A 15,094-nucleotide genomic window follows, 5' to 3' on the forward strand; every position below is an offset into this window, starting at 1 on the left:
TTTTCAAGGCCTTTCCTTTTTCGTAAGAAAGAATGCCTGCCTTATATTCCACGTGGCAAGGATTATCAAATTTTACACAAACCATTTTTCAATTGTTCTCTTATCTTTCTTTTCCTTTTCAGTTCGAACAGCTGGCCTTCACATGGATGGAACGTCAAAAATTGGGCGGCAGCTATTCCTCACATCGTGCCCAGAGTGAAAAACATGTGGTCGTGTGCTCCACGACATTGCATGCCGATACGATAATGGATTTCCTCAATGAGTTCTATGCCCATCCACTGCTGCAGGACTACTATGTGGTGCTGTTAAGTCCCATGGAATTGGATACAACGATGCGTATGATTCTGCAGGTGCCAATATGGGCTCAGCGTGTCATTTATATACAGGTAAGAAACAAATGATCGGACTTGATTATTTTCTTTTGCTAATTTGAATAAGACATGCAATCGACCCTTCCAGAAAATTAAGATTTTAATGCTTAAGTTGTGAGAGTTATTATTAATACAACCTCTTGTCCTGGTCATTAGCAACTAAGCCTTTGATTCTTTTTCTTTGTTCATTTTGGCCTTCCGGGTTATTATCCTCTCTTCTTGTTCTGAGTAAATCATTTGCATGACTTTTGGCCATAACATCCATTGACCCAACTATTAACAACATCATTTATCTTGACCTCCTTTTCTTTTGCAGGGATCCTGTTTAAAGGATGGTGATTTGGCACGAGCACGCATGAATGAGGCTGAGGCCTGTTTTATTCTCGCCGCACGCAACTATGCCGATAAGACTGCTGCCGATGAACACACAATTCTACGTTCGTGGGCTGTTAAAGATTTCGCCCCCAATGTTCCGCAATATGTGCAGATATTCAGGTAAGTTGTCAGGCATTCGGTTAGTCGAACCCTCCCAGCATCCGCCCAATGGAACTCCAACAACTCCATTAGCTAAGAATGTGGCCAACAAAAACAATACCTAATATGTGTATGTTAGTGTGTGTATGTGTGTGTTGTACCAGCCATTGTTGATATCATTGTTATCATTTCTGTTGTTGTTGTTGTTGTCTTCCTTCCATACAGACCCGAACATAAGCTTCATGTTAAATTCGCTGAACATGTCGTGTGTGAGGACGAATTTAAATATGCTTTGTTGGCTAATAACTGTACATGTCCTGGCGCTAGTACCCTGGTGACACTATTGTTGCATACATCACGGGGGCAGTAAGTATAAATTCGAAAGAAAGAGAAAACGAGAGAGAGAGAGAGAGAGAAAAAAGAGAAACTAATAAACAGTACATTGTAACAGAATAACAGACACATACATACTTACATGCATACATATGAATACTAACAAGAGGTCTAGCTGCAGTAGCTGTAGCAGAGGCAATGGATAATCCAGTAATCAAACTCCAGAAGACAGTGTCAGGAGTCAGCTGTAAAGGAGTTGAGAGAAATTTTTATTCATTTATTGTGAATAAATTATGGGGTGCATGGATAATTTGATCACAAGTATATTTGATTTGAAAAAAGTAGCGGATGAAATTATCCATGTATTTTTCTTTTTTTGTTTTTGTGTGGGAATTTAACCAAGTTTGCGGATAATTTACCCACGTGGATTTTATCCACGTTTGTGGATAATTTATCCACATGCATTTTATCCGAGTTTATGGATAATTTACCCATGTTTTCAGATCATTTATCCACGTGGATTTTATCCACATTTGTGGATAATTTATTAACGTGGATTCTATCTACGTTTGTGGATTATTTATCCACGTGGACTTTATCCACGTCTGTAGATTATTCATCCACATTTGTGGATTTATTTATCCACGTTTGTGGATTCTGTCCACGCTAGTGGATAATTTATCCACGTGGATTCTACCCACGTTTGTGGAGAATTTATCCACGAGTGTGGATAATTTATCCACGAGTGTGGATAATTTATCCACGTAGATTTTATCCACGTTTGTAGATAATTTAACCACGAGTGTGGGTAATTTATCCACGAGTGTGGATAATTTATCCACGAGTGTGGATAATTTATCCACGAGTGTATAATTTATTCGCGTAGATTTTATCCACGTTTGTAGATAATTTAACCACGAGTGTGGGTAATTTATCCACGAGTGTGGGTAATTTATCCACGAGTGTGGATAATTTATCCACGAGTGTGGATAATTTATCCGCGTTTGTGAATAATTTATCCGCGTAGATTTTATCCACTTTTGTAGATCATTTATCCACGTTTTTGGATAATTTATTTATCCACGTGGATTCTACCCCTGTTTGTGGATAATTTATCCACGTTTGTGGATAATTTATCAACGTTCGTGGCTTCTATCCGCGCTTGTGAATAATTTATCCACGTTATTTTATATACATTTGTGTATAATTTATCCACGTGAATTCTATCCAGACATAGATAAATTATCCACAAACGAGGAAGATAAAAAAAATTCCACTTTTGTGGATAATCTATCCACCTTTGTGAATAATTTATCCATGTTTGAGGATATATTAATCCTGTCTGTGGATAATTTATCCACGTGGGTTCTACCCACGTTTGTGGATAAATTGTCCATAAACGTGGATAAAATCCACGTGGATAAGTTAAATAAATTATCCACAGACATGGATACATTATCTACAAACGTGGATAAATTATCCACAAACGTGGATTAAATCCACACCCATGTTCGTGGATAATTTATCCACGTTTGTGGATATTTCTATTCACGTTTGTGGATAATTCTATCCACGTTTGTGGATAATTCTATCCACGTTTGTGGATAATTCTATCCACGTTTGTGGATAATTCTTTCCAAGTTTGTGGATAATTCTATCCACGTTTGTGGATAACTCTATCCACGTTTGTGGATAATTTTATCCACGTTTTTGGATAATTTATCTACGTTTGTGGAGAAACTAACAACGTTGATTTTATCCGATTTGTGGATAATATATCCACGTTGATTTTATCCACATTTGTGGATAATTTACCCACGTGAATTCTATCCAGACATGGATATATTATTCACTAACGTCGATAAATTAGCCATAGTCGTAGATAAAATCCACGTGGATAAATTACGGATTTTGTGGATTTTATGTACGACTGTGGGTAATTTATCCACCTTTGTGAATAATTTATCCATGTTTGTGAATAATTTGTCCACTTTTGTGGATAATTTATCCACTATTGTGGATAATTTATCAACGTTTGTGGATAATTTATACGTGTCTGTGGATAATTTATCCACTCTGGTGGATAATTTATATTCCCTAATAAACAATAATGTTTGAAGATTAAAAATAAATAACCTTTGCTTAATCGTTATACCCGATTCCTTAATTACACTTTTCAAAAACTTTATAATCGAAATAATTTTTTGTCCTGTGGAACCCACTGTTCATGCATTTTAAGTGTACATTAATGCCAAAACTAACCTCAAAGCCACAATCTCGCGGACCACGTTATTGGCAACAGCGATGAAGCCACATAAATTCAGTTATTTGCCGAAAGCGACAGATAGCGGCTTCTGGTGGAATTTACAAAAACAAGAAACAACTACAAAAAAAGCATTGTCGAGGACACAGTGGCATTATGGAAATTAGCTAATGTTTTATGCTGACCCCAAAACACAAATAGAGCAGGGAAATTGCACTACTGGGACATGAATAATCAGTGGAATTTTAAAGTTTATTTTTTATGCAGAAGTTGTTGAGTGGTTTTCTACAGGGTTAGAGGCACACCTGTTGGCCCATTCCTTCTCTATTTTCTACTCCATCAATCTACAATATTTCTAATTAATTAATTGTCCCCTTAGCAGGTAACATAATTTTTGTTTACTTTATTTAACTAATTACTTGCCATGGACGGAGTATTTCCTGATAATCCTTAATATTAAATGCTTGGTTTTTATTGCCTAGTTTGTTGTTAGAATGGGGGGGGGGGTTCCGTTTGCATGGAATTTGTAAATATTTACATAATTCATGCCAAATTCCAAATTGATGGATGACCTTTGGCCATGTAAATATTATGTTTATCTTTCTTTGGTTAATTAAATTTTCGAATAAAAATTCAATAGCATTGAAGGATGGTAATTCGACCATTTGATAGCTTGGCAGGCTTAGCCAATAAAACTGCTAAGAGCTTAGGGCTAATTGAGTTTGGCCAATATGGCAAACATAAAATGGGATGGTAAATTCGATATCTATATCGGTATCAATAGTTAAATATGCTCACTTGTTAGGAATATTTGCAGGTATGTAAATATAAATGGTTATTTTTATTACAAAATATAAAATTGGCTTGAGAATAAGTTTTGAGGCCCTGAGGACCGATTATTTCATTCAAACAGCGCCCGAACTGATTAAAGAGTAACGAATTGCCTAGAATTGAATTCCCTGAATACAAAATTAAATTTCCGTGTCCAAATAGAATTTTTTATAAATCTCACAGTGTCAAAGTTATCGGGTTTCGACAAAAAATTAAAAGTTCTCAGTGTAAAATATAATTTTTTGTTGAAAATTATCAATAGCCAGAGACGGAAATGGCCAATATAAAAAAATAAATAAATTGCCCTTATAATTTTATACCACAAAAAAATTTCAGGATTTAATGATTTCTATGTCGTTATTAATATCTATATAAATCGATAACAACCTCTATACTAATCCTAGTTATAATATAAAAATAATACGTACATAAATACTGACAATCAATATCAATACCAATAAAACTATCGATATCAATATCGTTATCAATGTCAATATCGATATAAATACAGATTCAAATATCGTCGACATCCACACCGATATCAAAATCGATATCAGTATCGATATCAGTATCGATATCAGTATCGATTTCAATATCGATATTATTATCGATTTCAAAATTGATATCAATATGAATGTGAATATCAATATTAATATCGATATCAATATCGGTATGAATATCGATATGAATAGAAATTAATTATGAGTGCCGATATCAATATCTATTTCACTATCGATATTAATACCGATGTCAATGTCAAAATTGATATGAATATCAATATATTTATAAATATCGATATCAACATCGATGTCATTATCGACATAAATACCGATATCAAATCGATGTGAGTACCGATATCAATATCCATTTCAATATCGACATCAATATCGATGTCAATATCGCTATCAATATCAATATCGATATTAATATCAATGTCTATATCGATATAAATATCAATGTCTATATCGATGTCAATATCGATATGAACACAGATATCAATATCGATTTCAAAATCTATTTCATTATTGATAAGAATTTCGATATGAATATCAATGTTGTTACGAACACCAATATCAATACCGATTTCAATACCGACATCAATACCGATTATATATCGATATTTATATCGATATCTATCGATATTTATATCGATATCTATCGATATTTATGTCGATATCTATCGATATTTATATCGATATCAATCAATATTTATATCGATATCTATCGATATTTATATCGATATCTATCGATATTTATATCTATCGATATTTATATCGATATCTATCGATATTTATATCGATATCTATCGATATTTATATCGATATCTATCGATATTTATATCGATATCTATCGATATTTATGTCGATATCTATCGATATTTGTATCGATATCTATCGATATTTATATCGATATTTATCGATATTTATATCGATATCTGTCGATATTTATATCGATATCTATCGATATTTATATCCATATTTATATCCATATCGATATGAAATCGATATCTACCGATATTTATATCGATATCTATCGATATTTATATCGATATCTTAAGAGATTGATATCTACATTGTCAGCGATATCCAAAACTTCTATTTGAATCAATTAAAAATCCTTGTATTAACAAATCTACCTCTCATCCCATCCAGGGAAGGCCAACAATCGCCCGAAGAATGGCATCGTTTATATGGCAAATGTTCGGGTAATGAAATCTATCACATCGTTTTGGGTGATAGTCGCTTCTTTGGCGAGTATGAGGGTAAAAGTTTTACCTATGCCAGTTTCCATTCACATCGAAAGTAAGTCCTTGGCTCTCTTTCCTACAAATCAACTATCAAACTTTCCTCTCTCTCTTTCAGATACGGCGTGGCCTTGGTTGGTGTGCGTCCAGCCCATTTGCCAGAATTCTATGAGGATACGATACTGTTAAATCCCGGTCCCAGGCATATCATGAAAAAGGATGACACCTGCTATTACATGAGCATCACCAAGGAAGAGAACTCTGCATTTGTGGTCAATCAAAATCAACAGAACCAAAATGCAGACAATGTGACGGGCAAGGAGAATGGTAAGTTGGCGGAACAATTAAAAACGGGCCATTGTTCATTTGCAATGACTTTTTTGTTTTGTTTTGGTTACGGTTTGAGTTGGGTTCTCGATTTTATTGTTTTGTTTTATGTGTTTTTTTTTTTTTTGTTAGGTTTCTGTTCCCTTCTGAACTAAGTTACGATTTGGATTATTTGAAAAGAAAATTCGAAAGGAAATAAAAAAAAAAGACAGCGACCTAATAATATTTGTTATCCTTTGATTACTCTGCTACTTACTCTACTACAATAACTGCTACTAAATAATTGTTACTAAAACAAACTATGCTTTCGTGCTGTTTATATGTATGTGTTGTATGTGCGTGTGAATGAGTGTGAGAGCGTGCCTCCTTAAGAGTGTTTGTGTGTGTGAGTCTGATGTTATGAGTAATTGTTTTTAAATTGAAAAAATGTATTTTATTTTGACATACCAAAAAGAGATATATAAAAACCTGTTTTTTGATATATTTTTTACAATTTTTTTATACCCTCCACCATTGTATGGAGGGTATATTAAGTTTGTCATTCCGTTTGTAACACCTCGAAATATACATTTTAGACCCCATTTTATGTCGATTTAGCAATGTCCGTCCGTCTGTCCGTCTGTGGAAATCACTCTAGCTTCCGAACGAAATGAAGTAGGTTAATAAAATTTTACTCAAATGTGTATTAGATCTGCATGACTTTGGGTATTGAAAATGGGCCATGTAGGTCCACGTCTACGTATAGCATATACCATATAACGGAACCTCCCGATGTTAGGTATTTTAATGATTTAAGCGACATTATTCACCGGAATTGTTTCAAATTTGGTATTTGAAGTTCGAAATGGACACTACAATGTATAAAACAGAAAATGGGTCATGTAGGTTCACGTATTCGTTTAGCCCCCATATAACGGTACCTCCCGATATTCGATATTTTGATGATTTTAGCGACATTATTCACCGGAATTGTTTCAAATTTGGTATTTAAAGTTCGTAGCAGATGCTACAGCATAAAACAGAGAATGGCCCATGTAGGTCCACGTCTTCGTATAGCCCCCATATAACGGTACCTCCCGATATTCGGTATTTTGATGATTTTAGCGACATTATTTACCGGAATCGTTTCAAATTTTGTATTCGAAGATCGTAACAGATACTACAGGATAAAATAGAAAAAGGGTCATGTACGTCCACGTCTTCGTATAGCCACCATATAACGGTACCTACCGATATTCGGTATTTTAATGATTTTAGCCACATTATTCATCGGAATTGTTTCAATTTTGGTATTTGAGGTTATGAGTACTACAGCCTATGACAAAAATTTTGATATGCAGGTTCACGTCTTCCTATAGCCCCCATAAAACGGTACCTCCCGATATTCGGTATTTTGATGATTTTAGCGACATTATTTACCGGAATTGTTTCAAATTTGGTATGTGAAGTTCGTAACAGATGCTACAGGATAAAATAGAAAGGGGCCATGTACGTCCACGTCTTCCTATAGCCCCCATAAAACGGCACCTCACGATATTCGGTATTTTGACGATTTTAGCGACATTATTCGTCGGAATTGTTTCAAATTTGGTATTTGAAGTTCATAATGGCTACAGCAGTCTAAGGCAGAAAATTGTCTGTGCAAGTCCACGTCTTTGTATAGCCCTCATATAACGGTACCTCCCGATATTCGGTATTTTGACGATTTTAGCGACATTATTTACCGGAATTGTTTCAAATTTCGCATTTGAAGTTCGTAATGAATACCAGAACCTATGACAGAAAATAGTCTGTGCAGCTCCCCGTCTTTGTATAGCCCCCATATAACGTTATCTCCCGATATTCGGTATTTTGACGATTTTAGCGACATTATTCATCGGAATTGTTTCAAATTTAGTATTTGAAGTTCATAATGGTCTAAGGCAGAAAATTGTCTGTGCAGGTCCACGTCTTCGTATAGCCCCCATATAACGATACCTCCTGATAGTCGGTATTTTGACGATTTTAGCGACATTTTTCATCGGAATTGTTTCAAATTTGGTATTTGAAGTTCATAATGGCTACTGCAGTCTAAGGCAGAAAATTGTCTGTGCAAGTCCACGTCTTTGTATAGCCCTCATATAACGGTACCTCCCGATATTCGGTATTTTGACGATTTTAGCGACATTATTTACCGGAATTGTTTCAAATTTCGCATTTGAAGTTCGTAATGAATACCAGAACCTATGACAGAAAATAGTCTGTGCAGCTCCCCGTCTTTGTATAGCCCCCATATAACGTTATCTCCCGATATTCGGTATTTTGACGATTTTAGCGACATTATTCATCGGAATTGTTTCAAATTTAGTATTTGAAGTTCATAATGGTCTAAGGCAGAAAATTGTCTGTGCAGGTCCACGTCTTCGTATAGCCCCCATATAACGATACCTCCTGATAGTCGGTATTTTGACGATTTTAGCGACATTTTTCATCGGAATTGTTTCAAATTTGGTATTTGAAGTTCATAATGGCTACTGCAGTCTAAGGCAGAAAATTGTCTGTGCAAGTCCACGTCTTTGTATAGCCCTCATATAACGGTACCTCCCGATATTCGGTATTTTGACGATTTTAGCGACATTATTTACCGGAATTGTTTCAAATTTCGCATTTGAAGTTCGTAATGAATACCAGAACCTATGACAGAAAATAGTCTGTGCAGCTCCCCGTCTTTGTATAGCCCCCATATAACGTTATCTCCCGATATTCGGTATTTTGACGATTTTAGCGACATTATTCATCGGAATTGTTTCAAATTTAGTATTTGAAGTTCATAATGGTCTAAGGCAGAAAATTGTCTGTGCAGGTCCACGTCTTCGTATAGCCCCCATATAACGATACCTCCTGACAGTCGGTATTTTGACGATTTTAGCGACATTTTTCATCGGAATTGTTTCAAATTTGGTATTTGAAGTTCATAATGGCTACTGCAGTCTAAGGCAGAAAATTGTCTGTGCAGGTTCAAGTCTTCGTATAACCCCCATATAACGATACCTCCCGATATTCGGTATGTTGATGATTTCAACAACATTATTTACCGGAATTGTTTAAAATTTCCTACTGAAAGATACTAATGGGTACTAAAACCTAAGACAGAAAATTGTCTGTGCAGGTCGAGGTCTTCGGTACCTTCCGATATTTCGTATTTTCATGATTTTTGCGACATTATTCACCGTAATTGTAACAAATTTCGTATTTGAAATTCGTAATGTGCACTACAGCTTATGACAAAAAAATTTCGTATAGTCACCATAAAAGGCTTTCCATTTGAGTGGTAGTTTTCGGATTTTTTTTTTTTGAAATTTTTCAATTTCCTTCGACATGGTGGAGGGTATTAAAAGTTCGGCCCCGCCGAAGTTACCATCATTTTTACTTGTTTTTTTTAATTTTATATTATTTCGACATACCAACACTTACTCTGTGTCAAATAGTGAAATATGAAGCCCTGTATTTTTTAACATTCGCCCCAGGATTAATAATTTACAAAAGCAGACAATTAATAACTTTATAAATATCTAAGCGAAAGTCTTAATTTAAATTATGTTTAAAGCAACGGCCAACCATATTGAGTAATCATCTCAAAAACCCTTGAATATCAACTGAGTAAATGCAACCAGCTGCATTCTTACGTTGGCAATCCTTGCCATTTTAATGTTGCATTTTTTTCCTTGTCCTTTCCTTCTTTATGGCTGATGATTAAAAGATGGAAATTAAAGACATAATCAGATTTCCTCTCACCAGCAATTCCCGTCTTCTCTTTCTGCCATTCACTGTTCCTGTCATTCCCTGGGATTGTAATTCGTTAAAATTATTTGCATACCCTGAAAATCCTTGAAGTCGTAAAATCTTCATCCAATGAGAACACACCAAGAATAAATTCAGTTTTATGGTTCAATCATTAGAGTCTGTGTGACCAGTCTCTCCTTCTCTCCCTCTTTCTCTCTCTCTCTCTCTCTCTCAACTCCTACATCAATCACATTTTGTGACCAGACCAAACCAAACCAAATCCAACCGAACTGAACATTAAAATGCAACTATCAAAATTCCCTCAAGAATCTCAGTTCAAGTTATTATAGAGTCTCGTAAAAATTGCAAAAAAACGAAAGGAATTGTTATTTACCCAACTAACAATGGAGTCGTAAAGTGAACGAGCAGCGTATTGTCATTGAACGATGGGATAATAAAAATCTCTAAGAGTTTGTCGCAGTTAGGAGGTGGGTTATTTAAGGTGGGGAAAATATACCGACAAAAGTCTGTAAAACTAAAATGCTTATAATTTCCGAAATTTTTTGGTAAGTTAGCGAGGAAAAGAAGAGAGGCGGTAAGACCTACCGATAGATACCAATGTTTTCAACTTTAACTACTTTTTCATATAAAAGATTTGGGTCTCAAAGCTACCGATATTTGTCCGTAACTTAAGAAATGAGTTAAGGAATTCCACTACAGAAGCGGAAATTTGTACAGAGATTTTATCTAAATTCGGTACAATTTCGGCAAATATTGTTTGATTGAGAAATTCATTTTAAAGAATTCATTTCTAAAGAAAGAATACCTTTTTACGCTCCATATACCCCATGTCTCATCGAAATCAGGTGCTCAAATGGATAATATCGGACCACTCCATCAAGTACCTTCCCACATAGGGTCAACATTTTGATCGATCGTCTTTAATTTACACTCACCACAATATTTTTCGGAACCCAAGGTCTGGTGTGAAGAGGGAATATAACGGTCCACTCCTTCTAGTACCTACCCCACAAACGGTCAAAATTTCGAATACCCATGAAGTTCATATAAGGCGAAATTAACATCCAATGCCATTCAGATTGGCGCATCTCAATAGGGTAGAGATGGAACCATCTCTTCTTGTACCTCCCACACAACGGGTCAAAATTTAGAATAACCATAAGGCTCATAAAATGCGAAATCAGAATCCTGTTATTTTCACAGTTGGCACATCGGAATAGTTTTATCATTACATAATCAGGTGTGAATATGGAATGTGTCAGAGCACCCCTTCTGGTACCACCCCCAACAAAAGGTTAAAATTGTCAAAGAAAAAAATTTTTCGAATAGAACAAGAAAATTTGTTTAAATTTTACAAATCTCAGTATTTGTGTCAATGGTCCGGTGCAAAAATGGACAAAAATGGACAAAAATGGACGTACTCTACTAAGTACCTCCCCCACAAAGGGTCATCATTTGGAATAATTATAACACTTATAAAATAACGAAATAAGCATCCGATTCTCTTCAAACTTCGCACATCTCATTTCTTTTACCAACGCAAGATCTAGTATGAAGACGAAGTCTATCGGACCACTCCTTCTGGTACTTCCCCCACAAAGGGTCAACTTTTCGAATAATTAAAACGTATTTCAATATGTTTATCACCACAAAATCTGGTGAGAAGATGGGGTATAACGGACCGCTCCTTCTAGTACATTCTCCACAAAGGGTTCAAAATTTTGAGTAGTTATAACTCTTAGAAAAAGAAGAAAAAATCATCCGATCCTCTTAACATTTCATACAACTCAATATTTATACTAACACAAGATCTGGTGTGAAGATAGGATATATCGGTGTACTCATTCTGGTACCTCCCCCACAAAGGGGTCAAAATTTTGAATGTTCATGAAGCTCATAGAACGAGAAATTAACATCCGATTCCATTCAGACTTGGCACATCTTAATATCTTCATCAATACAAAATCTGTTATAAAGATGGCAGAGATCGGACCATCATAAAATCCGAAATAAGCATCCGGTTCTCTTCAAATTTTAAACATCTCACTATTACTATTAACACAAGATCTGGTGCGAAGATTTTGTGTATCAGTTAACTCCTTCAGGTACCTTCCCCACAAAGGGTCAAAATTTTGAATATTCATGAAGCTTTAAAAACGCGAAATTAAAATCCGATTTCATTCAAACTTGGCACATCTCAATATCTCCATCAATGCAAGATCTGCTATAAAGATGGTAGAGATCTGGCAACTCCTTCTTGTACCTCCCCCACAAAGGGTAAAAATTTGAAAAACCAAAACGATCATAAAATCCGAAATAAGCCTCCGGTTCTTTTCAAATTACACAAATCACAATATATTTATTAACACAAGATCTGGTATATTCCGGCTTACTCCTTCTGGTACCTCCCCCACAAAGGATCACAATTTTCAATACTTATATCTGTCATAATTTGCGAAACAAGTCGGCGAAATATTAATATTATTTACAGCATCCGATAAACGATTATTAAAATAATTCTGTCCACACACACACAAACACAAAAATGTTTTTTTACAAACAAATACCGCTAACCAAACCAGCATTGTAATTGATTTCATAATTTTATTTATTTATTTATTTTTTATTTGCCAACATTTTTGTTATCACGTTTTGTAAACCGTTGTGATTTTTTGTTGATTCGCCAATGAATAAACAAACTAACCAACTAACAAAAACAACAACCACATATACTAACAGAGAACACCCACAACAATCCAAACACTAACACAACCAACAATACAATCATAACAACAATAGCGGCAATAGCAACCACATATAACAACAACAACAACAGTAGTAATAGCAACAACAATAATAACAACCCTTACAACAGCTACAACAATGATAATGATAGTTTATATAGTAATATTAGTACAATAACAACAACAGCAACAAATCTATTAACAACTACAACAACAATAACAAGCAATCTTTGTCAATATGTATATCCAACAATAATAACAAGTACTACAACAACAACATCCATTAATACAGCAACAACAACAACAACATCAACATCATTATTATCATCGCACACGGTCCCCATACCATCCGTCTGTGTACGTGTGCCCCATAGCATTAGTTACGACGCGGTATTGGTGGGAGGTGGTCCACCCGGCTCCACTGTCAATGCCGTCAATGCCGCTGCGACCACAACCAACATCTCCACCATGACCACGACCACAATGAACAACACCACCACCACCATCACCATGAATATGCCCATTATAGAACGGCATAGCTCCGAATGTGATTTTACAACACTATTTGTGCGTGAGTGTGACACCGAAATTTGTATATTTTCCCCGCTCCCCTCGCTCTGAAATCCCCGGTAGAAAAGAAAAACCAAACAAAAAAACTTCCCCGTTTTCCCCGTTTAAAAAAAAATGCAAAACTGATCAAAAAAGGCTTGTTTTTTGATGATCGTGCCACGATTTGTAGAGTTGTAACGATTCTTGCCTGGTTTCTGGATTTATTTTCTACAGTAGTTTTTGCTAACTCCCAAAACCACATCCCTTAGGATTTACCAAGTAGTTTGAAGCCCCCTCCCCAATTCCTTTAGGTTTTATTTATTTTTTTTTTTTTTATTGCCATTGGAAAGTTGAAAGGCATTCAACATCCTGTCATGTCATTGCATTTTCATCAATTCATTTCGAAACACTGCAAAAGTGATTTTTGTGGTCCCATCGAATGGGGTTATAACGAACTATTTGTATAAAATTACATGAAGAATTGGGAATTAAACCCATCCATATAAAGAGTTCGATATAACCGAATTCTGCTTAGAATATTTATATTCAGTACATGTTTTTTTTTTAGTTATCCATAGTTTGCATGTTCCCTTTTAACATTTGTTTTGATGTTTTTTTTTTCTTACGAGAATCGAATATATCAGTTTAGATCTTACTGCTACTACATACACAAAACAGCAAACGAAATATTCGATTTCACTCTGAGAGGAAATTCTTACTCTCATCCGAAAATTTTGACTCACCTCCCATATAACAAAAGAGTGGAGAGTAAACTCTTCGTATAACTCGTACTTTTTGAGTACTCCTGGCCGCGAGTAAAATCGAGCGAATTGGAGATCTGCATGTAAAATCTTAATCCATGAATGAGATTTCAATGCCAGTAGCGGTCAAAATAAAAAAGTGGATTCTAAAAATTTAACAAATACTTTTTACAATTTATTTATTTATTTTACTTTTTTTTTTTTGTCAGGTGTCCTGCAGCTACGACTGTCAACAATTGATTAGGAAATCCATTATTTGGTAATAGAGAATTTAGTTTTAAAAGGTCTTATGATCCAGCCAAGCGATGTTTTATTTTTAGGAGACCCATTTGTCAGAGACCTAGGTCTTACACTTTCAGAAGAAGTTAAAAACAATACATCTAAAAGTTCATTTTTTATGGAAGACCTCATAAATCTTTTTTATACCCTCCACCATAGTATGGAGAGTATATTATGTTTGTCATTCCGTTTGTTACACCTCGAAATACACATGTTAGACCCCACAAAGTGTATATATTCTTGATCAGCATAAAATTCTATGTCGATTTATTGATGTCCGTCCGTCTGTGGAAATCACTCTAGCTTCTGAACGAATTTAAGTAGATTGATCAAATTTTACTCAAATGTATGTTATGTCTGCAGGCCTTTTGGTATTGAAAATGGGCCATGTAGGTCCATGTTTTGGTAAAGCCCTCATCTAACGGTACCTCCCGATATTCGGTATTTTGGTGATTTTAGCATCATTATTCACCGGAGTAGTTTCAAATTTGGTATTTGAACTTCGAAATGGACGCTACAGCCTATGATAGGAAATTGTCTGTGCAGGTCCACGTCTTCATATAGCCCTAATATAACGGTACCTCCCAATATTCGGTATTTTGATGATTTTAGCATCATTATTCACCGGAGTAGTT

At 35.2% G+C, this 15,094-nt stretch overlaps 1 protein-coding gene across 1 annotated transcript in view; it reads left to right on the forward strand.

Annotated features, from left to right (window-relative positions):
• The window catches only part of LOC101895809 (potassium channel subfamily T member 2), a 241,293-nt gene that overhangs the window by 166,144 nt on the left and 60,055 nt on the right, over positions 1–15,094 (forward strand). The window contains exons 10-15 of the mRNA XM_059131141.1: positions 123–386; positions 688–866; positions 1,071–1,211; positions 5,925–6,074; positions 6,135–6,343; positions 12,866–13,441. Coding sequence (XP_058987124.1) covers positions 123–386; positions 688–866; positions 1,071–1,211; positions 5,925–6,074; positions 6,135–6,343; positions 12,866–13,441 — 1,519 coding nt within the window. The remainder of the gene's footprint in view (positions 1–122; positions 387–687; positions 867–1,070; positions 1,212–5,924; positions 6,075–6,134; positions 6,344–12,865; positions 13,442–15,094) is intronic.

This window comes from Musca domestica, unplaced genomic scaffold (assembly GCF_030504385.1).
Source record: "Musca domestica strain aabys unplaced genomic scaffold, Musca_domestica.polishedcontigs.V.1.1 8, whole genome shotgun sequence".
In the NCBI taxonomy this organism is placed as follows: Eukaryota; Metazoa; Arthropoda; class Insecta; order Diptera; family Muscidae; genus Musca; species Musca domestica.